The sequence below is a fragment of the Tachypleus tridentatus genome, chromosome 1 (genome assembly GCF_004210375.1).
Source record: "Tachypleus tridentatus isolate NWPU-2018 chromosome 1, ASM421037v1, whole genome shotgun sequence".
Taxonomy (NCBI): Eukaryota; Metazoa; Arthropoda; class Merostomata; order Xiphosura; family Limulidae; genus Tachypleus; species Tachypleus tridentatus.
The window spans coordinates 127,102,343-127,125,950 of NC_134825.1; the positions used below are offsets into that span (position 1 = coordinate 127,102,343).

The window sequence follows — 23,608 nt, forward strand, 5'->3', positions numbered from 1 at the left end:
CTTTTGTAGGTTGTTTTTAAAATCGAGTCATGTTTTAGTATGTCAAACTGATTTGATATCATTTCGATCTGAAAACGTAATAAACTAATCAACATTGTAATTAGGGCAAGAATGTCCATGTATTTCATATTGTTTAGTTTATTTCTAGTATTTATAAGGTAAGTTGTGCTTTTGTCGAGATATTGTGAGAAGGTGTCGAGAAGCTATACACACACTGTTTTGTTTTGTCACAAGGATGCCCCTTACTTCCGGTTGTTGCCTTGAAGCAATAAATGTATTGCAGTAGTGTCACGTGTATGGTAAATGTTCGTGTACATGTAAGTTAACAGCAGCACAGTGTATGTTAGGTTCATTACCAACTGAAGTTTCCGTGGAGAAAGTAAACGACCTCCTGTTGACATACTGGATGCGAACCAACTTTGTTGGATTGTGTTTACGTCTGAAGTCAGACATATTTTGTCAGAAAATGAGAAAAAGAGGCCGAATTTGGAACACTTGGTGAAAGTAAGAGTGTTACAAAAAGACCACACAATTACGTTTTGGTTAAATGGCAACATCTCAAAAATTAATTATTACTAAGCCTTCCGAACGAAAAAATAAGATACTTAAATAGAAATTTGGAGCTTTTATGATATGTGTTTATCTTTCACGTGGCCGTGACATTCAATTGTAATATAATTCAAGGCGGGAACTGACCTGCGCTTTGACCCATTGATTACTCATCTAAACGTAAAGTGCGTGCGTTACAACATGCTTAGAGAACACGTGCATGCGTGTATGTAGTTGGTATGTTATGTTAATAAGTCGAACAACGGTAATGTTGAAACACGCAGTCTTAAACAAGTGCAAATAATAATACAGCAAACTCTCGTTGTAACGAAGTCGTAGGGACCAAAGAGAATTGTTCGTTACAAAAGAAATTCGTTAAAAAGAATTATTTTTTTCATTCACTAGCCAAGTCTGGATTACTGACGGCTGTTGCAGTACCGGTAATTGGATTAAAGACTCAGAAGTCACACGTGTGTAAACACTTAAAATACATTTAATGAAATTCAAAAGGACAAGTAACAGCACTTGTAAAAAAAACATGTAAAAAAAAAACTCATAATATAGACATATGTAATTATAATGTACAGGATACAAACACCAGCAAGAACGTCTAACTGGAGTCACTTGAAATATTGCACAATGCTTTTTTACGAACTGCTGTCCCTCTGGCACTTGGTCACAAAACGCTCCATCATGTTTAATTGAGAGATAAACTGTCCTGCGTTAGCCTGGTGTTCGAGATATCTCTGAAGTTGCAGGCACACCTCACGAGCTGCAGAATGTGTTGGGATGGGGGGTTCCTCATTGTCGTCATCTTCACTTTCACTGTCATTTTCTGATGTCTGTTTATTTTGCACCATGGCCACAATATCACTGTCTGTCAGGGGCGCGCTAGTGATCATATCATTATCAGCAGTTTCGTAGTCCTCTGCTGTGACATCCACCTTAAACCCAGTGTCATTCAGCCGTGTCAAGAGCTTGGCCAATGGTATGTCATCCTCGGGGTCCTCACTGTTTTCTGCTGGCTCTGGAGAGGAGAAGCCACAAGTTCTGAAGTAATTGGCTATAGTTGATTGCTTTACCAATGACCAGGCAGAGCGTAGCAGTCGCATGGCTTCAAGCACAGTCACAGTGAAAACACTTTTATTGTCTATTGAATCAATAAGACGCTGTAGCAGTAGGGTGCGGTAATGATGTTTTAGATTGGCGATCATGCCTTGGTCCATGGGCTGTGTCTTGCTTGTGGTATTGGGAGGCAGGAACACCAGCTTGATGGCCTTAAGTCCAGTGGGGTTGGAGTGGGCGGGGCAGTTGTCAATTATCATAAGGACCTTTCTTTTCTGCAGCACAAACTTTCGGTCAAGTTCTCTCAGTCACTCGGTGAATAGATCTGATGTCATCCAAGCTCGCTTGTTGGCTTTGTATGGTGTTGGCAGGGTTTTGACGTCTTTGAAGCAACGCGGTTTTGCTGCCTTTCCTAAAAAAAAAAGAGAAAGAAATTGTACATGGTTAATGTCTTGAAATTAAAAATGAAACATTTATGTGTCAATAATCTGAAGAAAATCATAAAATAACAACTTCTATAGAAAACACAGGAAAATATTTTTACCTGCTTTTGACACTCACCTATGACAAGTAAAGGAAGCTTCTCGGTGCCGTCCATATTGGCGCATACCAAAACAGACAGCCGCTCCTTCGCTCGCTTCCCGCGGTGACAGGAGTCTCCCTTCATAACAAGAGACTTGTCTGGCAAAAGTTTAAAGAATAAGCCAGACTCATCTGCGTTTAAGACATCCCGTGGGCTGTAGTTTTCTAGCAGGCGTGGCAGTATTGTTGATGTCCACTGGTTTGTTTGCTCTGGTTCTACACTACCAGACTCACCACAGATCGTACGAAATTGAATGTCGTGTCTTTTTTTGAATCGGGTTAACCACCCATCACTCATGCAAAAGTCAGTGATTCCCATTTGATCAGCAAGTTTTTTTTCCTTTGCTTGCATAACAGGCCCAGATATAGGAACATTCTCTGATCTAGCATTTTTGAACCACAGAAGCAATGCCGCTTCTAGGTCAGAATGTTTTGCAGTTCGCATGCGTTTTCTATTGGGACAAAAGTTGTCTCGAGAAGACAATATGGCCTCTTTATTTTTCAACCATGTTGACAAAGTGTTCAGAGGCACATCAAATGCTTTTGCTATTTCTGTTTTTGTTTTAACTTTTTTTTCAACTTCTTCTATTGCTGCAATTTTAGTTTCTATCGATACAAGCTTGCGCTTCGCCATGATCAATGATTAATGATCTGTTTAATTTGACTGTGATTAGCCTTTTATAGGCCACAGCATGCAGGCTGCCCAGGCATAATCTGAAAATTTTATATCTAAGCTAATTTTCGCTGGGAGGGCGGGTGAGTTGGGGCGGGCAGGGGTTTAAAGTGTTATTGACCATAATTGTTGTAAAAACATTGCTAGGCTAATCTACTACCCCATCTGCAGTCCGCTATTTCTCAAGTGTAAGATTTTGATGGTGGCACCACACATTGTTGCGCGGAGACTGACTAATTGCACTAGCGGCGTAGCGGATGGTCGGCAGCCGGCAGCGGTGACAATTAATTTAGGGAAGAAGAGAAAAATAAATATCTTCGTACCTGGTTCGATACAAAGGATTTAATATTGATGCTTTTCACACCCTAGGGACTATGATTATACATCGTTACAAGCCGACACTTCGATACATGCAGTTCGGTTCAAGGGGCTTTTGTTACTATGTATTTATATGGACAGTTGGCTGGACCAGTCAACAACTTCGATACAAGTGATATATTCGGTTCTAGCGACTTCGAAACAATGAGAGTTTACTGTATTGTATTTTCGTAAAGGATAAAGTGAGTTTGCAATATCGGATTGTTCGCGGTAGAGTGCATGGAATGCTCAAACCAAAATAATTTCAACAAAAATATTTGTTCTTTTCAGTATTGTTTCCACTGTTAAAATGTGCAAGTTCAATATATTGGGTTGAGGAATAATTCGTGAGCGTTTTTTTCAAGTTAAAAAAAAATATATTCATAAATGAAACGCTTTCGCAAAATATTTCATGTCATTTGGTAGATAAATTTTTGCTCTAATAGATGGTGTGTTTGATTTTCATATGTCTTTAATTTTTGCTTTCATTTTCAGCTCATTAAATGGAATGTCAAGTGGACAAAATCGAGCATTTTCGACACCATCTGCTTTTCGCATTTGATTTCTTGCAATTTCGTTTAAAACAATGCATACTATATACCTAGGTATTACATGAAATAAAGTATCATAATAAATGTTTTGGGTGTAATGTGTTCATGCATTGAAGTATTGTATAGTCTTGCATGTAATGCTTGAATGAAATTATTTAAAAACGCTCACGAATTATTCCTCAACCTAATATACAGTTGGTAAATTAATTTTAATTCATTGTTGCAGAGCTCTGCGTGGACAAATGCTTAGAGCGCTCGAATCGTAATCGCCGTTCTACAAAGTATGCTAGTTTTTTCAGCCGTGGGAGCGTTATTATGTAACGGTCAATCCTCTATTCTCTAGTAAAAAGAGTAGCCCAACATTTGACAGCAGGTTGTAATGACTAACTGCCTTTCCTCTAGTTTTACACTACTAAATTAGAGATGGCTAGCGCACATAGCCCTCGTGTAGCTTTGTGCGAAATTTAAAACAACAAACAAGGCAAACAGTAATTGTCAGTGAATGTGACATATTATGTATGTGTGTGTGTGTGTGTGTGTGTGTGTATATATATTAGTGAAAATAAATACATTTTAAAGAAGTTAAATAGTAAAATAAGTAAAATCACAAGGAAAGACTACGTTAAAAACAGCAAATTCAAACCTCTAACTAAAATATTTGTTTCTGCTTGTTTTTTAGTTATAACAAACTAATATATTCTTAAATATTTTTTCGTACACTCACTGCCTTGTAGGTAGGTAACACGTTATATTTAGCAGTTGCTGGTATCCTGAGCAGACGATACATAGGTCAAAGTTACGAAACCTTGAACTTCGGATAGAACAGTGACATAAAAACCACATAACTTCAAGTATTTAGGACATTTTGGTTGTCTTCTATTGTAAACAAAATGTATATTAATTGGGACTTTATACAAGATTTGACGTTGAATATATAGCTTAAGTTAAAATTATTTTCAGTTTATAGCTCTTGAGGCACAAGTTCCCGACAAAATCCTCAATTTTAACGAAAATTAATTTATTGTATGTGTGAACTTAATAACTATGGTTTGAGAAGTTTGTTGTCATTTCTGTACGTTTACTGTGACCTTAAACCGCCAAAAAATGTCAACGCTTCTCAGTTTACCCTAAAAAGTAAAAATTGATCTACAAAAACTAGTAATAAAATTATGGATTATATATTTTTACGGTAACAACATTCTTACGGTATTTGTTCGCCTACTCAGACGTTCCTAAGACCGATATTATGCACACTTCAGTATTTAAGTATTATCATTATATAATAATTCGAAGTTTGACAGTTGTTTCTTCAACAGTGCCTGCAAGTTGTACGTCATGTGCTTTGTAACAAATATTTCCCTGAAATCAGCTATACAAGTATGCCAAAAAGTGTGTGCAAACTTTAAATCGTAAAGGTTCGACTTAAATTAACACAGGTCAGCAGTTTTGTTGCTGGCTTCATAACTGTTGACAATAATATCATGAAATATTCGGCTGTTGTTTTGAGTTACTTGGAGATTTCATACTTTGTTACTAAACATAAGCGTTGGTTTCCTTGTATTAATTAGGAGTAAACCAGTTCTTTACATATGTAAAAAAGAACAAAAAATATATAATTAGATGTTCTTACCGTAACTAAATCCAGATATGTTATCTTTGGTGTATTGAAATCAATACTGGGGCTCCAGGGGAAGAAACCTTTTTGGAAATAGAAGAATAACTTTCTTTGCTATGCAATGTTGTTTATTTATACACACAAATAAGATGTAGTGAGAGTAGAGCGTTTGCATAGTTGTAGGAATATCAAGATTGAAATTTATTTCATCATGCTTTTTGTGGCTCGAAATAACAGTTCGGTCGTTATTTTCTTACAGTTGTCTCTGTAAAGAGAAATATTGTCCTTAATACATTATCATTACTTTTGAAATGTGCTCAGATAACCTAGTGGATACACGACATATCAGTAAGTAATGTATGTGAAGGCGCCGACTGGCATGAGAGGTTTATGTTGAATTAGGATATTGGTGTGACTAGTGAGGGGTGGTAAACATATGTTGATATATCACCAGGATGAAATAATGTTTTATAGTTTGTATTCACGTAAACAAGTTAAAGTGACGCATACGCCGACAATCAAAATTAAAATATAAAAACGTTCATTACAACTGTGACAAAACTTGTAGCTGATATCGTCACTGTTAGGAAACTTAACGAAAGTTTGCTCACACAGACTCACTACTTTGGTAAATATAAAAACGCAGTACTTGTGGACGGAATACAGAAAGCTTCCTCGCTCTACTGGTATACTGTGTGTAACACCGTGAATCCTGCATTCCCGTACAACTGTCACATTCGCTTACTTTCCAATGTAGGCTTAACAAGGGTTTCAACTTTTGTTTGTTTTGAATTTCGCGCGAAGCTATATGAGGATTATCTGCGTTAGCCGCCCCATAATTTAGCAGTCTAGAGGGAAAGCAGCTAGTCATCACCACCCACAGCCAAATCTTAGGATACTCTTTTACTAACGAATAGTGGGATTGATTGAAACTTTATAATGCCCCCACAGCTGAAAGGGCGAGCATGTTTGGTGTGACGGGGATTCGAACCCGCAACCTTCGGATTACGAGTCGAGTGCCTTAACCACCTGGCTGTCCCGGGCCATTTCAATATTCATAAGTCTGTTTCGTTGTGAATATACTCAGTCGTATTTCACTTTAGCTAAGTCATTTCGGCTAATAGAACGGTTCTTGGTTTGTTTGTTGTTGTTTTGTTTTTTGAAGCACAAGCTTTTAGCTTACAACTTCGTCATCTCTTGGTCGATTCGAGATATAATTATAATTTTGGACTCAGGTGGCCAAACCCTTCTTAACTAATGTAGTTGACCATGCCCAAAGTCTCGTAGATTAATCTTATTCTTCCTAAAATAATTTCTATTCAGGGGTAGGTTGGTAGAGATACTAATGAGTAATAAAATCAAACTGACAGACTTTTCGACTTATTTACAACAACTTTCTTGCGAAAACAACAACAGAAGACACTAACATTTTGTGAAATACAAATAATTACTTTACACAAGATGTATTAAAAATCTGGAACCATAAGTGATTTGCAGCTGTTGTTGTTTTTAGTGTCAAATACATGATTGATTATAGTGACGTCTAAACATGAGAAGATCCAGTTAATCCAAAACTTGTTTCGAATTGCAAGGACAGCATGCGGAACACATTTGCAAAATTCGTTGAAGTGTCTATGATTTTATACTTTTCGGTTACCCTGTATACTGAAAGTTTTGTAATAGTTCCTTATTTGCACTATGCTCTATGTGTTTATTCGTAGAAGTCGTTTAGAAATCTACATGACATTATAACACTATTAGTTTTAGAATTGCGACTTCATGTATTTATAAAAGAAGGGTCTAGACTTGAAAAAAAAACAACGCATGTATCAGTAAGTAATGAATGTAAAGGCGCCGACTAGCACGAGAGGTTTATCATAAACAGGAAAAATAACTAAATCAGTAATTTCTGACATACAAGTTACGACAATTGTCAAAATATTTTAAACTTTCAAACGGCAGAAAATTGAATGTCCTGGCTGTAAACATATTAACAGTCGTGACACTGCACATTATACGCCTGGCTACAAGGATATGCTCATATAATTCGTAGGCTTTCAGCGTGAAGTTCAGTTTCGCTTTAGTGAAGAGATTCACAAGCACAGCACATGCTCGACAATTATTCTGTGTTTACAGGTATGCATTTCAGTTTCCCCAACCGTGTTACCTCAAATTCTGCTTAATGCCGAAGACATGTTTTCCCTTTGAGAGTGTTTTTCTCTCTGAAATGTACTACATGAAGTAGGGACCAAAGATAAACGTTTTATCACAATTTTAGCAAACTTATCTACAGTCTGGTGAATCACCGGACAAAAAAGTTTAACTTCATATGTCAATGTAGCGCAGATAGCTCTTGTGTACCTTTGCACGAATTTCAAAACAAACGTCAGTCTTTTATTTTTTCGAAGCTACATACCATTGTAAATATGTTTTATCGCCAATTTTAATATAAATTTGTGCACTAAACCTTTAATTTTTTCATTTTCGTTGTCAACATTTACACTAAACATAAATTACACCCTGTTTTCTTTTACCAATACTTTTTTCGCATGCAGAATAAATACGAATTAGGTTACTGATACAATATCTATTTAATAATTAACTTTACAACTCGCACAAATATGTAACTAACTGATATTCAAACAGACTTGTATCGCAAGCCTAGAACATATGGTTATTTTACATTATATCGATAGTGTACTAAATTAGGCTGAAAGAAAAACATAAACAATTTTTCTTCCTTTACACAAACACACACATAGAAGAGATCCAAGCCACAATCCATATTTAAACTGATGGAATCTTTTGTTTAACTGTCTCTACTCACTTATGACGTCTTTGTTCATCACAAGACCCCAGACTCGAAGTTCTTTAAACTTTTTCTACTACTTTGTTTACTCAGACACTGCTCTCTGACCCGGCATGGCCAGGTGGTTAAGGCACTCGATTCGTACTCCGAGGGTCGCGGGTTCGAATCCCCATCACACCAAACATGCTCGCCTTTTCAGCTGTGGGGGCATTATAAAGTTTCCGTCAATCCCACTATTCGTTGGTAAAAGAGTAGCCCAAGAGTTGGCGATGGGTGGTGATGACTAGCTACTTTCCCTCTAGTCTTACACTGCTAAATTAGGGACGGCTAGCGCAGATAGTCCTCGTGTAGCTTTGCGCGAAATTAAAAAGCAAACAAACACTGCCCTCTGCGTACCGTTGTTGTCGGTTTGGTTTAGCACAAAGCTCCCTACCAGGGAATTTCTACGTAGTTTTAGTTTTTTACAATTATGTAAAATGAACTAAAACTGTACGACAATTTGAATAGTGGTCGTATGATAGACAGTATGCGATATGCTTTGAATTTTTATTAACAAATAAGTCCCCCCGTAAAATACGCACATCTTAATTATTCATTTCCCAAACAGCAAAGTATCTAAAACGACTTTCTTCAGTTACTTAAGGTAATTTTCAGTGCGAGATTACACATGATGCACTACCTCTCTATAAGTATAATGTATTCCGTTTCTCCAATGCATTAAAGTTGTCACATTGGACGTTTTAATGATCAAAACGAAAAATAAAAATGCGTTTGATGTAACATTCACACGTGCACTAAGACGAGTAAGAGTCGAGTGCCTTAACCACCTTGTCATGTCGGGCCCTTAAGGAAGTGATTAACGTACATATTTTATCTTAAATCAGTTATATTATGTTTGGTATTTATTTTAACCGCTTGAAGCTAGAATGAAAAAAAAAAAAGCTACGTAAAGAAATTTATACAGTAAATATTCCATTAACCTATAAATTACCTGCTTGTGTTTATACTATTCTCTACCAATGGGGGTCTACGTGTTGTTTCATATTTTCAAATATGTTCTTGCTTGTTACAACAGTCATTGTAATTCTTTTTTTCTTTGTAAAGGAACCCTAACATTAATTAATAGGATTAATCGGAATGTTTATTGTATTTTAAATTTCTTTTGTTTCGCTCTATAAATAACATTGCTGTGGACCCACAATTAATTTGGAATATAACTGATTTAAAAAATGAGTGTGTACATTCGATAGGGCCCATATTATTGATAATTCTAAGGCTAATAATTTTGAGGAAGCAGTGCTAAAGGGAAAGGAAATTTGTGAAATCAGTATGTACGTAAACATTCTGTTTTTGGTAAATATTTATTATCTCCTGTATATTCAATTCATATTCTCGGACAGACATGTGGATAAAAGATGTTTTCAAATAACATGAGTAAAATATATCTTTATGGCGTGTATTACTTCTTAAAACTGCCTACTTATAAATATGAAAGTTAAATCCAACATACTACTTGCACTTAGCTCACACGTAGAACAAATGGTGTTTTCTACTGGATTTAACTTGTGTGACATATATCAGTGGTAATAAAGCAGTCATATTTGTTTTTGATATTAACTCCACAGTTTTCAACAAAACTAAATGTCCGAAATGGTCAAAATAAATTAGCGGAAAGTTTGAGCTGCTACCATGGCATCTACGTAAATGAAAAGTCGTAAGTTGTGTATTTTGCATAACAAAATAATGAAACGAATTAATTATTATGTAATTTTCATTGCAGAATTTACTGATATAGTTATTTTTACTGTTTACGATACGCTTTTTATTAAATAACATTTTTAACTTTTCACGTATTTTTAACGACTTTTCGAAGTGTTGCTATATATTGTATTATATATAATTTGTAGAACTACAACTGTTTTTTTTTTTATAAGTTAAGTTTGCGTACAGTTCTTAATTGTGTAATACAGGGTGTTCGAAAAGTCACTGTACACTTGTATATTTATTAACAGACATGTTTCAATATAGAATACAGGAGGTAAATATGAATGACAGTTATAAACAATGTTGAAAGTGACTCCCGTTGGCATCAATACAGGCTTGGATCCTTCTTATTTTGTTTCTAAACACTGCTATCAGTTGCTGGCTTGAAATAGACTGAATGAATGCTCTTACAAAACTGCACAGTGACTTTCTGAACACCCTGTATATTCCTAGGTAAAGAAACAAGTTTTACAGGCTAATAATATTCAGAGTCAAGAAACGTTTCAGTTTCTTTTGTAATGATTGCTGTCTTTATGTATCGATTACGTGTGTAAGTTGTTCCTGTGTGATGCCCCTCTGTATCTTAGTGCTTATAATGCTAAAAATTGGGTTTCAATACCCCCAGTGGGCAGATAGTGGTTAACGTATCACGTATCATTCTCTTCTCAGATGGTGAGCATTGTCGCCATTGGATGTGGTTCATTTGTTTTCTTGCTCACTCAAAAAATCTTATAATTTCAGTAGTGAGTGTGTTATAAGAAAGACAGTCAATGCCACTGTTTGGTTAAGAGTAGCTACTTCAGGTGGCAGGTGCTATTTACTGTTATTTGGATTTTTTTTTTCCAGTCTGTTGTTCAAAATTGGGTAACAACTATATGCGTGTGCCATACGTAGTTGTGACATGATAGTTTATCTCATTCTGTGAAAAAATAAATGAAGATCGTTCGTTGAACTATCATTTCGTGTTTAAGAAAATTTACTAGTTTGTTTCTTCAATGTACGCGAAATACACATAAATACTTCATAAATCACGGCCGAATAAGAAAAGTACGGTAAACAGTTTCTTCTGAGTCACACTTTAGGTGGAGAATATAAAATTATAAAACTGTGTTTTGAAGTATGTTTATATTGTTGCGCATCAGATGTACTCTTGTAAAGTTTTTTTTTTTTAACTCTTCTTGGAAATGTATAATTATAAATGGTCACACTCATTCACCACAACAGGAAGAAACAAGGAAGTGAGAAAATGGGAAAACATCAGCATTATCCAAGATCGGGGAAATGGGAAAACATCAACATAGTCTAAAATCAAAGGAAGGGAAGAAACTGGAAAATGCCAACATACTCTAAGATCAAAGAAACTGAGAAAACTTCAACATACACTAAGATCATAACTATGGTAAATAAAGAACGCAGGTTTTTATACAAGTGACTTGTGGGGCCAGCAAATCGTATAGAGGCGTTTATATTCCACTGAATTCTATAGTGTGAACTGGTAATTCGATATGCAGGTCACTAATGTTGCTCAGTTGTGTATGTTACTTTAACGTGTCTTTGTGCGTATAAACTGTAAAGTATTATTTCATCCTAGCAATAATTACTATATTACATTCCATGGTGTATTTTAGCTCTGTGAACCTGAAAAAATTTATTCGAATAATATAAAGGTATGTTAAAATCTTACTGGATGCGTCGGTGTCCTTGAGTACATATCAGTTGCTTGTTTCTTTTCTACCTCTGTGCAACATTAATTATATATCAGTTTTAATTAAGGTAAACATTCGGGAAGTTGATATAAAAATATCAAACAAATAATATGTAGTGCACTATGCAACTCTCTAAACACAATTATAAATTAAGAATGAAAAACAAAACGTGACTATTTTCTTTGTTATTCGTTAACAAATCGGTGATGACTGTCACTTTCATACACTGCTGTTTTGAACGGAAAAAAGTATTATTTGACTTTACAAATAGAGTGTGCGTTTTGTGTGTTTTCGTATAGCAAAACCACGAAGGGCTATCTGCTCAGCCCACCGAGGGGAATCGAACCCCTGATTTTAGCGTTGTAAATCCGGAGACATACCGCTGTACTAGCGATGGGCTTACAAATAGAGTGATTTACACCCACTCTTCAGTGTATTTTCATTTTATATAGCTGGTTATGCATGAAACCAAATTAAACCTAATTTTTTTACAGGAACAGTTAAAACATTTGGGTAAACTTTATTTGTACTTCTCACCAAACCAATGTTTTCTCGTACTATGCGCTTAAAAATGAAAGTCAAAGATTTGCTCATTTATATATTTACTGGTCTGATTTAATCTCTGTGATCGCTAATGCGCGAATAGGATTTTTTATTACATTTAAAAACTGCCAGTGTCGTAATGACATTTATTTTCCGTAGTTGTGTGTTAAAACTATGGGTACGTTATCTCCTTCAAAGTAGCCGCCACATACGTGTCTAGAAATTGATGCCGCGATACGATAAGTATCTGGTTACAGAAGTTTTATCAACGGTTTGTAAGAGTATACTTATTCACTTACTCCTGTATAATATATAGTACTGTGCAAAAGTGTTAAAACAATGAAAGGTAAATCACAGACGAAACGTCCAAATTAATTATTAATTAATTAATTTATTAACCTTTATATCAGTATAGCAGAAACTCAGCAGAAGTGCTTGAATTCAGCAAACAATTAATATTTTATGTGTGTTCCTTATTCTTTAATAACTCCATACAGTCTTCCAGGCATTGTTGCAACATGTTTACACCCATTGTCTAATACATTCCCATAAAGTTTATTTGGAAGTAACTTTTAATTTGTCAAGTTTTTGATCTGCCAAATCCGATATCTGTTCAATTGGGTTGAGAATGGGGCTCTGTGGGGGCCATTGCATCATTAGAATGACTCCAAGAGCCTTTTTCGCAGCTAAGTAATTTATTCATAGCTTGGATGAGTGTTTGGGCTCATTATCTTCTTTGTAGTAGGATCCTTTACCAATAACTCACAAACCACTGGGCATGCCATGACGGATCAGTATATGATGGTACTTGCACTGGTCCATTATTCCATCTATCTTACAAATATCTCCTGTTACCTCAGCAGAAAAAAAAACAACCCCAGATTACCACACAACCTTCCCTGTGTTTCATGGTTGGTGCTATCTATACCTTTAGGTAAGTATCTTTTCTTTTGCAGGACGTGCAAGCTATGCTTTGAATCAACTATTTTAAACTTGGATTCATCCGTTCATAACACCCTTCATAATCAAAAATCCAGTTTTTGTACTTTTTAGCAAATTCCAGTCTCTTGACAATATTTGGAGATCGAAGTAAAAGTTACATGACCAAATATTCCACTCTTGTTGAGTCTTCTTGATTCTTGATCGGGCCACTTTTCTGTCATTTGGTAAATGATTGTTTATCTCATGTTTAAAATCAATGTCAGCCTTCCTTCTATCGCGAAGGCTGCATAAACGAAGATACTTAACATCAGTATCATTGAGTTTATGTTTCTTCCTCTTCCTTTGCTGTTTTCAAATTTAATTTTCTTAGTCTCATGATCCAGGGTGTATTTTACGGTGTTTGAGTATTTTCAAGTCTGCAGCAGTTTGTCAGAGAGTTCACTTACCGTCCTGTAAAGATATGCGAACTTTCTTTACTGACAGTTCTGTATGTTTTTTGAGTCGTGACATGAGAACAATAATATATATATAGTGTTGAACACTGTTTTTATCAAGATTTTTTATGGACTGCTATTAAATTGATTTATTCTAGCATATACCGGTACCATATGCTAGCTCCTTTTAGTTATTTCAGGCCCTAAATTTGATCGGTATATTTATTTAAGCAGAACACTCACGATGTGCCTTTGATAGCAGTATGTGGGAATTCTAAAGAATAAGTATTCTCACCCTAGCTAATTCAGTTGCCGTATAATGAAAATAATTATAAACTATGCTCTTAACACTTTTGCGCAGTACTGTTTTTGTACTTATACATGTGTGTGTGTGTGTGTGTGTGTGTGTGTGTGTATATATATATATATCAAAGGGGGGATTTATCATTTTTGTACATTCTTAAGCTCCCTGAAAGAGGTATGTACCATAGATATTTATAGCTATCAGTAATATTATATTAGCATAGTTGAGCAAAGAGCATGGAACTAGGGACTCATTTGAATGTGCATGATAAAAACTCCTTGAGGACTCTTTAGTAAATATATGACGCAACTGACGTAGAGAAAGGTTCGTTGCTAGTGGATTGTTTGATGGGTTTCCTTACCTTAAAGGTCCTTTCCACTGTCGGGTGAGTTTGTTGTTGGCTGGAGGTAGCAGAACTGAAACTTTCTGTCCGACCTTGAAACGTCGACCCTAGGCTTTCTCGTTATAGAAGTGTTTCCGACTGTCTTTGGTTTTGGCTTGCTTCGTAAAACTGTTTTGATATGTCTGGTTCAGTACCCCTTTCCGTCTTCTGTTTTGAAAGTATCTTTCTTTGCTTTGTTTTCGACTTACTCTTGGGCACTATCGCGAAATTTCTGTGTTGAAGGGTCTTTCTTCCACACTTCATTCACATGTTTACTACCTGATATGTTTCTTATCACTAAGTTGTATATTGGTTCCTTGATACACATGGTTTCAAGGTATCCTACATAATTTGGAGTATCCATCTTTATTTATTCTATAAGAAACTTCCTCACTGTTCCATCGATTAATACACACAGATGTACTTTATACATCATCTGGTTATCAGATACTAGACTGATTTTCACTACTGCACCCAGTTTCTCGTAGAATCTTACTTTCTGGTCCTCAACATATCCGTCATTTACTGGCATGGTATGATTTAGTATCATCTCTTTATATTTATCACACGCTCCAAGTACTTCCGACATTGTTGATCCATTTTCTAATTTGAGCCAACCATTAGTCGTTCATTGATCGATTATAGAATTGGCATCTCCTTCTTATGGTAAATTTGACGTGTTTTTTTTTTTTTATTCTGTTTCTTCTGGTGATAATATTCTTGGTGCCACTCATTTTTTCTTTTTTTTTTTGTTCCTTGCTGGCACTATCCCTGTAACTAGCCTCAGTTGCTTTATTTTGAGATTCCCACTGTTGCCCGCTCACAGTGGACTTGCACTTCATTGCAATGTGCTCCATTTTATTACAAACATAGTATCTTTTCTAACTTCTGTCTATTAACGTCCCGTTACCTGTAGCAGACTCTTGCTTCTAATCACCCATCACTGTTTTCATATTTTAGGGTAGTTTTGGACTTCCCAGTTATACTTTCTCCATGGGCTTTTATATACTGTTCTGTCAACTTGACCACATCTTTTAGTTCTCTCTTCTTTAGAAACAGTGTCATGCCAGTTGAGCACGTAATCATGAACTGTTCGTGTATTAGTAGATCTGCCAGTCCCTCAAAACTATTTCACACTTGACCATGTCAGTCTATCTAGTAAAATATTGCCGTAGACGTGCCAGAAACTGAAATACACTTTCTCTATTGTCAGATTTGATTTCTCTGAACTTCCAGTGAAAACCTTTTCGTTAAGTTCGTATTGTTTCGGTATAGCCAGTTTTAATTGGTACTGTCTATGACATCTGATATACTTATAGGCCTTTACCTGTGAGAAGTGGACTGAGACAGACTGTCCGATCGTCTTTGACCCAGTTTTGACTTTAGTAGAATCTTTCATATCTCTCCAGGAAAGCATCCATATTATCTTTGTATTCATCAAGTTTCAGCATCTTGAGTTGACTGGCCAGTCCTTACTCCATTGTCATTCTTGGTTACTTCTTCCTTCGGTTGGGTGGATTTTTCTATCTCAATTTGTGCTACTGTTTTCTTTACGTTTGGTCTCTCTTTCCTTTTTTCTCAATTTTGTTATTCTCTTCCTGTTTCCCATCTTTCCTTACCCTCCTTTTCGTCTTTAAGTTTTTCTCTTTCCATTTCTTCTGTTAGTCTTTGTTCTTCTTTTCATTCTCTAGCTTGTTGTTGTTGAACAGACTGTTATTTCAATGTCTGTTAATACAAGACTCTCGCTCTTCTCTTTCTCCCCGTTAAAATCTGTTGTCATGGTTATATAACGTTATTGTAATCTACACAGTATTTGAGCTACTGCTAAAGATGTGCATACATAGACCTACTTATTTCCACTGTCATCCCTATTTTCTACTACTGCCATTTACCACTGTATAATCCTCTCTGTGACTTGCTAAATATCAGAAAGTTATTTTCTTTATTTTATATGTTAAAATAAGTATATGGGTGTGTTGTGTCAAGGATTCTTCTGCAGCAGTTGTCTATGACCTGTTGATGTTAAATTCGATAATAAATGAACAGCACGCATTCCACTTGTCTTTAAAATAATATATATTCTAAACAAGTTAAACGTATATACAAAATTTATTTACACTATCGAACTCGTAGTTGTATCTTGAACACTATAGTTCTTGTTACAATTTCACTTAGACCAATTCAAATGCTTTAGAATTCAGTTGAAAAGTCGAATATTTTCCTCTATTGTTTATCCTATAGTGTCCGTATATAGTTCACTTCTGTTGTCACTGAGTTACTGCAGTTGTATACTGAATTTACAGTGGTCCTCCTCTTTCTTTGTACTTCCGATAATCGTTTATCTTTTGTAAAAGTTCACTCAGGTTGGTTCATTTACTTTAGAACATCCTGCAACGAAACAACTTATTCTCCTTATACCTTTCAAAATTGGTAATCTCACTCTAACATATCAACTGTTAGGCCTTTAACGCCCATGGCGGTTAGCTCTAACTTTTTTTCTGACTGATATTCTCTTTCATGCGACTTTTCTCCCCCCCCCTCGTCTGGTCGCCGTTATTTACACATCCATCACTTAGTCTTTATAGAAATTCCTATAGTCACTATGTATCAATGGATTGCACATAACGTTCAGTAGCCTCGGTATCAATGAATTATAAACACAAAATAAATCAATTAATAATAATACTCCTAATAAACAATTTTTTATATTTGACAGCATGTACCTGTGAAAAAAACAATAGCTTCCACCATTAAAGTTGGACAGAAATTATGTTTTTATCCCTGTGTGGGTTTGTCACCAAGATTTTTCGAAAATGACTGAATAAATTTCGTTAAAAATGAATATACCTTTGAACCATGACTCAGCTTAGAAATGATTAGTTTTTCTGGGCCCAGGGTCACCAAAAAGAATCCGTATCTATTAATATCAAGACCGATATCTTACACTAGTTTTGGCTTATAACTCAGTCAATAATGATCGAAGTTTGATGAAACATGACAAACAAATACAGAATATTTATTCCTCATTGTTCTGCTACAAACAGCCCATATCCGTTTATAATGACGGACATACCGACACATTTTCGTAATTTTTGAGAGCTAAGTATGATTAACGTTGCGTGGCGGATGTATCCGCTCTAGTGTAAGCCCCTCAAACTAATGTTCCTAGCTTAATTTTACTTTCACGTAACACAGAATTTGCACTTTTAACTAATTTTTTCGTTTGTTTTATTTGTTAACCGATCAAACAAGAACTTGGTTGTACTGTAAAATTTTAAACTGATTTTCCCGCCACCAAAGGTGATGTTTTCAGCCCTGTGTATATGTGTTTGTCAGTAAAATTTTTCGAAAACAGCTGAACAGATTTGGACGAAAATTGGTTTACATCTTGACTAAGTCTCAATCTAAAATTGATTAGTTTTTGGAAGGTCAAGGTCTTGAGAAAAAAAATCCCTGTCTGTTAACATGGGATCGACTTTTCACCTTATTTGTTCTCTAAACTCAGACAAAAATGATCATTTTGATGAAACTTTTGGCCATATGAATAATATTAATCCTCATTGTTCTACCAGAAGTGGTCCATTCACAGTGGTAATGACGGACATATGGACACATTTTCGTGCTTTTTTGAGGACCAAACATGACCAACGCTGCATGATGGAGGTGTGTGCGCTTTCCCGAGTGTTGTTTCTAAACCGATCAACAACCACAATTTAAACACATTTTTACACCTGTAAACTGATTGCTTATTTTGTTTCCTAACCGATCAAATTCAAGAAATTACTAAATGGTCAAAACTCATTTTTATTTGCTGAGCGAACCTGTATAAACGTATGAAATATCAGATGCACTGCATGGCCAAATTATTAGATCTTCTCAGGCGGAACAGCGGTAAGCTCAGGAATTACAACTCTAAAATATGGGGCTCGATTCCTTGCGGTGGGTGCAGCAGATAGCCAAGCGTTACTATTCTTATTGTCAAACAAACCAAATTATTAGAATCTTTTCGGTAAATTCCACACGTGTAAAAGTGTCAGAGATCATCAGATTACATCACATGCTGTTGTTAATTGTATCAAGCTTTAATAATCACCAAAACCACGAAATAAGCAGTTTTCTTGGTATTTGGATTTTAACTTTATTTTTCATTGCTCAAAAAGGTGTAAATGGCTGACTGTGTAAATTCCACACGTGTAAAAGTGTCAGAGATCATCAGATTACATCACATGCTGTTGTTAATTGTATCAAGCTTTAATAATCACCAAAACCACGAAATAAGCAGTTTTCTTGGTATTTGGATTTTAACTTTATTTTTCATTGCTCAAAAAGGTGTAAATGGCTGACTATTTGGCTGGATAGTTGTTATGACAATGTGTACTAAGTCTGTTTTTAGAAGTCGATCTCTTTCTGCCATCAGTGCTTGCAACTTCATGTTTTCCAAATAGCAGATGTTTTCCCTTGGTGTTGTCTTTCCTGGGATAGACATATGTTTGAACAGACAGTCAAAGAAAGAAACAAATATGTGATAAAGGTATCTCTACCAGACGCACATTAACGATCATGCTACTTTTATACCCCCATTAAGCTCACGCTTTTAGCTCCATGCATCTGTATTTAAAATTATTCTGGTTATCACATAACAAATTGTTTAATTTGGTGAGCAGTCCCATCCTAAGTGTGGGGGATCATAACAATATTTCCGGGCACTGTAAAAAACAAAATAAGTAACACGTGTATTTAGTATGATTAATAGATAGTATTAAAAACCTTATAAGTAACGTACAAGCTCAGACAGATATAAAACTTTTTTGGCAGTATTCAACTCTTCTAGCGTTGTAATGGATTTTTTTTTAATATTTGCTTATAAAATGATTACTAAAAGGAAATTAAAAAGATTACTGGCACAGTATCTTTATTCTTTTACACTAAATTTAATTGTGCTAATTTAAAACCATCTACTGCGTTAAATTTTCAGTATTATATTCACGAACGATACATTCACCATGTGTTTTCCATATCACTTGGACAGGTACGGTTTCTCCTATATATTGCCTTTAAAGTTTGGTCAGTAAAACTGTTCTAAACCTAAAAAGGTGTAAAACATATTAGATCATTTACTAATAACACAATCCATACATGAAACCAACATTCGTTTCCATGAATGCTGATGAACTAAAACTGGAACCATGGAAATTTTTACACAGTTAAAAATAAAATATGATAAAATTCATTAAGTAAAATTTGAATTTGTTTGAAATTATAAATTGAAGCTTAATGGGTAGATAAGCCTGCTCTAGTCTTACTGGAACAACAAATTAAGATTGCCTGCCTGATGAATTAATTAAATATAGTATTTTTTTGTGGCTAAAGTTATAATTAATTCCATTATAAAACACAGGTAACACCTTATTTACCAAGACGAAAACATTGTCCAGTTGTTGTAAGAAATATTTTTTGTGGTTAGGGTTATAACTAATTTTGGGTTGGAATGACTTGGTGGTTAAGGCACTCCTCTTGCAGTCTGAAAATCACATGTTTGAATCCCCATCACTGCACATGGTCATCATTTCAAACTGGGGGGCATTATAATGTGATGATGAATTTAAATATTTATTGGTAAGAGAGTAGTCCAAGAGTTGACAGTGTGTGGTGTTGACTAGTTTGCTTCCCTCTAGTCTATCACTGCTAAATTAAGAACGACTAATGAAGACAGCTCTGGTGCAGCTTTGCATGAAATTGAAAACAAACCAATAACTATTTCCATTATAAAACACAGGAAGCAACTGAGTTAATGAAACAACTTGCCTGCCTATTGTGAGAAATGTAATTTTGTGTGTGTGGTTAATATTATAACTAATTCCATTATAAAATAGTGTACAATTTTTAAATATTTCACCAATTGTGCTACACCTTACATATGTAGGGACATATCACTATATTAGTATATACAAGTTGTTTTTATAAAGTGTAACTAATTTGTTCTGTTTTTAAAATTTGTTTAATTACTTGGGTTGATCAGGAATGGTTGAAAAGCTTATTATTTGAAAATAACAGCTTGAGATCCATGAAAAAAATATCCTGTTTTATTAATTAAAAATAATAATCAGTTTAGAACAAATAAATTAACAGATTATTTAGTTGTTAAAAATTAGAATGATCGGTATGAACCATTCAGTGGGAAGATTACTATTAGACATCAGATTAATGTAGCAGTATTACTCCAGTTTATAAGCAATATAATAAATTAATGTTCAAAAAGTGAAAGTTTAAGGTTGATATTACTTGGTGTATAAGTTACTCACTGTAAGATTAAAAGCAGCTTGTTTTAATTGTAACTTAAAAGCAATAAGTATGAATGTGATTTATCATGTTAAAACAGAATACTGCTTGAAAAGCACAAAGTGCTTTTAGGTCACTAATATAAAAATATATCATGATCATTATTAAATCAGAACTATTTTGTTTCCACTAATAATATTTTTATAATTTTCTTCACTTTTAATTATTGTCTTTGTTCTTTGTAGAATACCTATGATAGTTTTCCTTTATTTTGTTAGTTTGCGTGTGTGAGTGTATGCATTATTGTTTAGGCTTCCTGCTTTAAATGCAAAGATTTTATTATGGAGAATCAAATTATTTTTAGGGTTATTAATTTAGTTGTTCTCATACCATCTAGATAATTTCATATTATGCACATCACAGTTAATATGGTATTTGTCAATACAGTGAAAAACATTTGGGTTGTGTTATCAGTTTTTTAGTATTTCATATAACAAAGGAAACTGTTGACATAGTTTCCTTTTTCACTTAACATACAACATATTAAACATACACTTACTTGTAGCCTTTAAAGATCAGTCTTTTATACGTGTTATTCACAGTTTTAATGGTGGAAAATCAGTTTGAGTTATTTTCTTGTGTGCTATCTATTCTGGTGTTGAAAATATTTTGTTTTGAGAAGAGTATGTATATGATACACTGTATTAACTTTCTATAAATGCTGACAAACAAATGTTTGTCAATTTTATAAGTGAAAAGTTGCTGCTGCTCATTATATTCATATATACAAGAATATCAACTAGGTTAATGTACAGACACACCACTGAAATTTAACTTAATTATAATTTTGAAAGCTCCTTTGAAAGAAATACTTTGCTAATGTTAAAGCTACTTTGGTGGAAACTAACAAACTTTTCTGTCCTTATTTCAAAACCATTCATTGATGATACTTTTTTTGTTCTACAATAGTAACTCTTAATAAAAAAACAAAATAACTAAAGCTAAGCACATCTAGTTGTCACATTGCCAGACAATGAAGGACAATAGTTACTATCTATAGTACCTGGAGGCAGTTTTTCCCAAAGTTTGTTTTAAAGGTCTTTTTATAATGTTACAATATGCAGTAAAAGGGTGTTGTTAGTAAAATAAAAAGATTCCTAATATTAGAGGCTTCTGTTGCATTCTTTTGTGTTTGAGAATTTGTAGAAATAAGATATATAACATACACAATCAACATTTTATACTGTGCATCTTAAAGGATGATTGTGAGCATATTATCAGGGGCACATTTAACCCCATAGGATAATGTTTACTCAGCTATGTACTGTGAGATAAATATTGGTTGATTTGAAAATGTACATATTAATAAGTGATGACGAGAAAACCCACTTGTCGAGAAAAATATATATGTAAAAATGGCTGGCTTTTGGGTTGAGAAAATTTTTTATGCAGAGGAGCAAACAACGTTTTGACCTTCTTTGTTCATTGTCAGGTTCACAAAGTATGTATTAATAAAATGATGTTGAAGTACTGGAGTGCCCTATAGATGTGAATGTAACATTGTGTAAAAAGATAACTTTATTATTTGAAAAATCTGCCAATCATAAGAATTTGTTCCACAGCTGGTTTCTATCAGCATATTAATTATTTATATTTGTCTTTTTGTATATTTTATGACTTGCATATTTCTCTCAAAGTAGTCAGGTAAGGCCTGCTAACTGGAGGTTTAAAAAATAAGTGTTTGCTTATCTCTCCAATCTCTCATTTCATTAGAAGAAAAAGTAAATTAAAGAAGGTGCAGAAGAATAATCTTTTTTAACACAAAATTTATCAAAAACATAGTTACCATCACAAGACAACAAAATGAGGAACAAGTGAATCTGTTGTGGCTGTTTTGGACTGGCAAGAGAGAGAGAGAAGGGATGTGAAACCTTCTTTATGAACTCCATCTTGTCAGTCTATGACGTGCCCCTGCACTTGTAAGCTACTTTATTGTCATATTTAAGTTAAACCCAAAGTTAAGTTAAACAATGTCTTGCATTATGAGTTCAAATATAGTACTCTAATTTTTAGAACTCTAAAATAAAGTTATAATAAAAGTAAAATCTCTGAAGAAAAGGTAAATGAAAATTCTTACCAATATTTCAGCTCAGTTACACTGTGTACTAAATGTGAAAGGTATAGTTCAAATCTTAAGTTTAGGAATAAAATTTCTGTAAAAGTTGCTGAAAAAAAGGAGAACTTGGCTTTCCATATAAAACATACAATAGGAATTTAAGTTAGGTTTATACATGAAACACTACCATGCATGTGACCTCCAGCCACTAGTACTGAGGTATTAGTAGTCCTGGGCCATTATACAATTGGCTGACAGAAAACTTTGTTTTCTAAATGTTACATGTTGTCTTCCTTGCAATAAACTTTAATTAATTGCTAACTGGTATATGAGGTTTTGGACAGAACCAGGAAAAATAAAGATGTGTGTGTAATTGAATGACCTTCCATGTACAAACTAAACTCAAAGAAAATACAGAAACTTTAAAACAATTGCATTAACTAATGGAATAAAAAATACATAGTACTATCCTATAGCACATTATTTGTATATTTTTAGTACAAAGATGCACAATGAGTTACTGCTGTGCCTGCTGTAGAAATCAAACCCTCAATTTTCGCAATACAAGTCTGTAAACCTAATGCAGAACTAGCATGCAATAATTATTTATTTCCAGTGGGCTCTTGCTGTGCCTGCTGCAGAAATCAAACCCTGAATTTTAGCACAATAAGTCTGTAAGCCTAATGCAAAACTGGCATGCAATCATTACAGTGGAACCCCTCTAAGCGGTCACCCCTTGAAATTGGTCATTCAATCACAGTCCCTTTTTTTGTTTATGTAATCCCTAATTATGTACAGTGGAACCCCTCTAATCAGGCCAGTTTGTCTCAGTCCAGAAGGTGGTTGCTTTAGAGGGGTTCCACTGTATTTATTTCCAGTGTTTCATGGAAAATAACATGTTTTGTACTTCATGACATTTAAGAACTTGAAGGTGTTA

General features: G+C 34.6%; 1 protein-coding gene across 2 annotated transcripts in view; it reads left to right on the forward strand.

The window, feature by feature from the left end:
* Nucleotides 1–23,608, forward strand: part of LOC143223034 (serine/threonine-protein kinase mig-15-like) — a 134,513-nt gene that overhangs the window by 14,667 nt on the left and 96,238 nt on the right. The window contains exon 1 of one of the 2 annotated variants that reach the window (XM_076450419.1): nt 11,284–11,364. The exons of the other annotated variant lie outside the window; for it this stretch is intronic. Coding sequence (XP_076306534.1) covers nt 11,299–11,364 — 66 coding nt within the window. The 5' untranslated portion in view covers nt 11,284–11,298. Of the gene's footprint in view, nt 1–11,283; nt 11,365–23,608 lie in introns of those variants that run through there. 2 annotated transcript variants of the gene reach the window in all.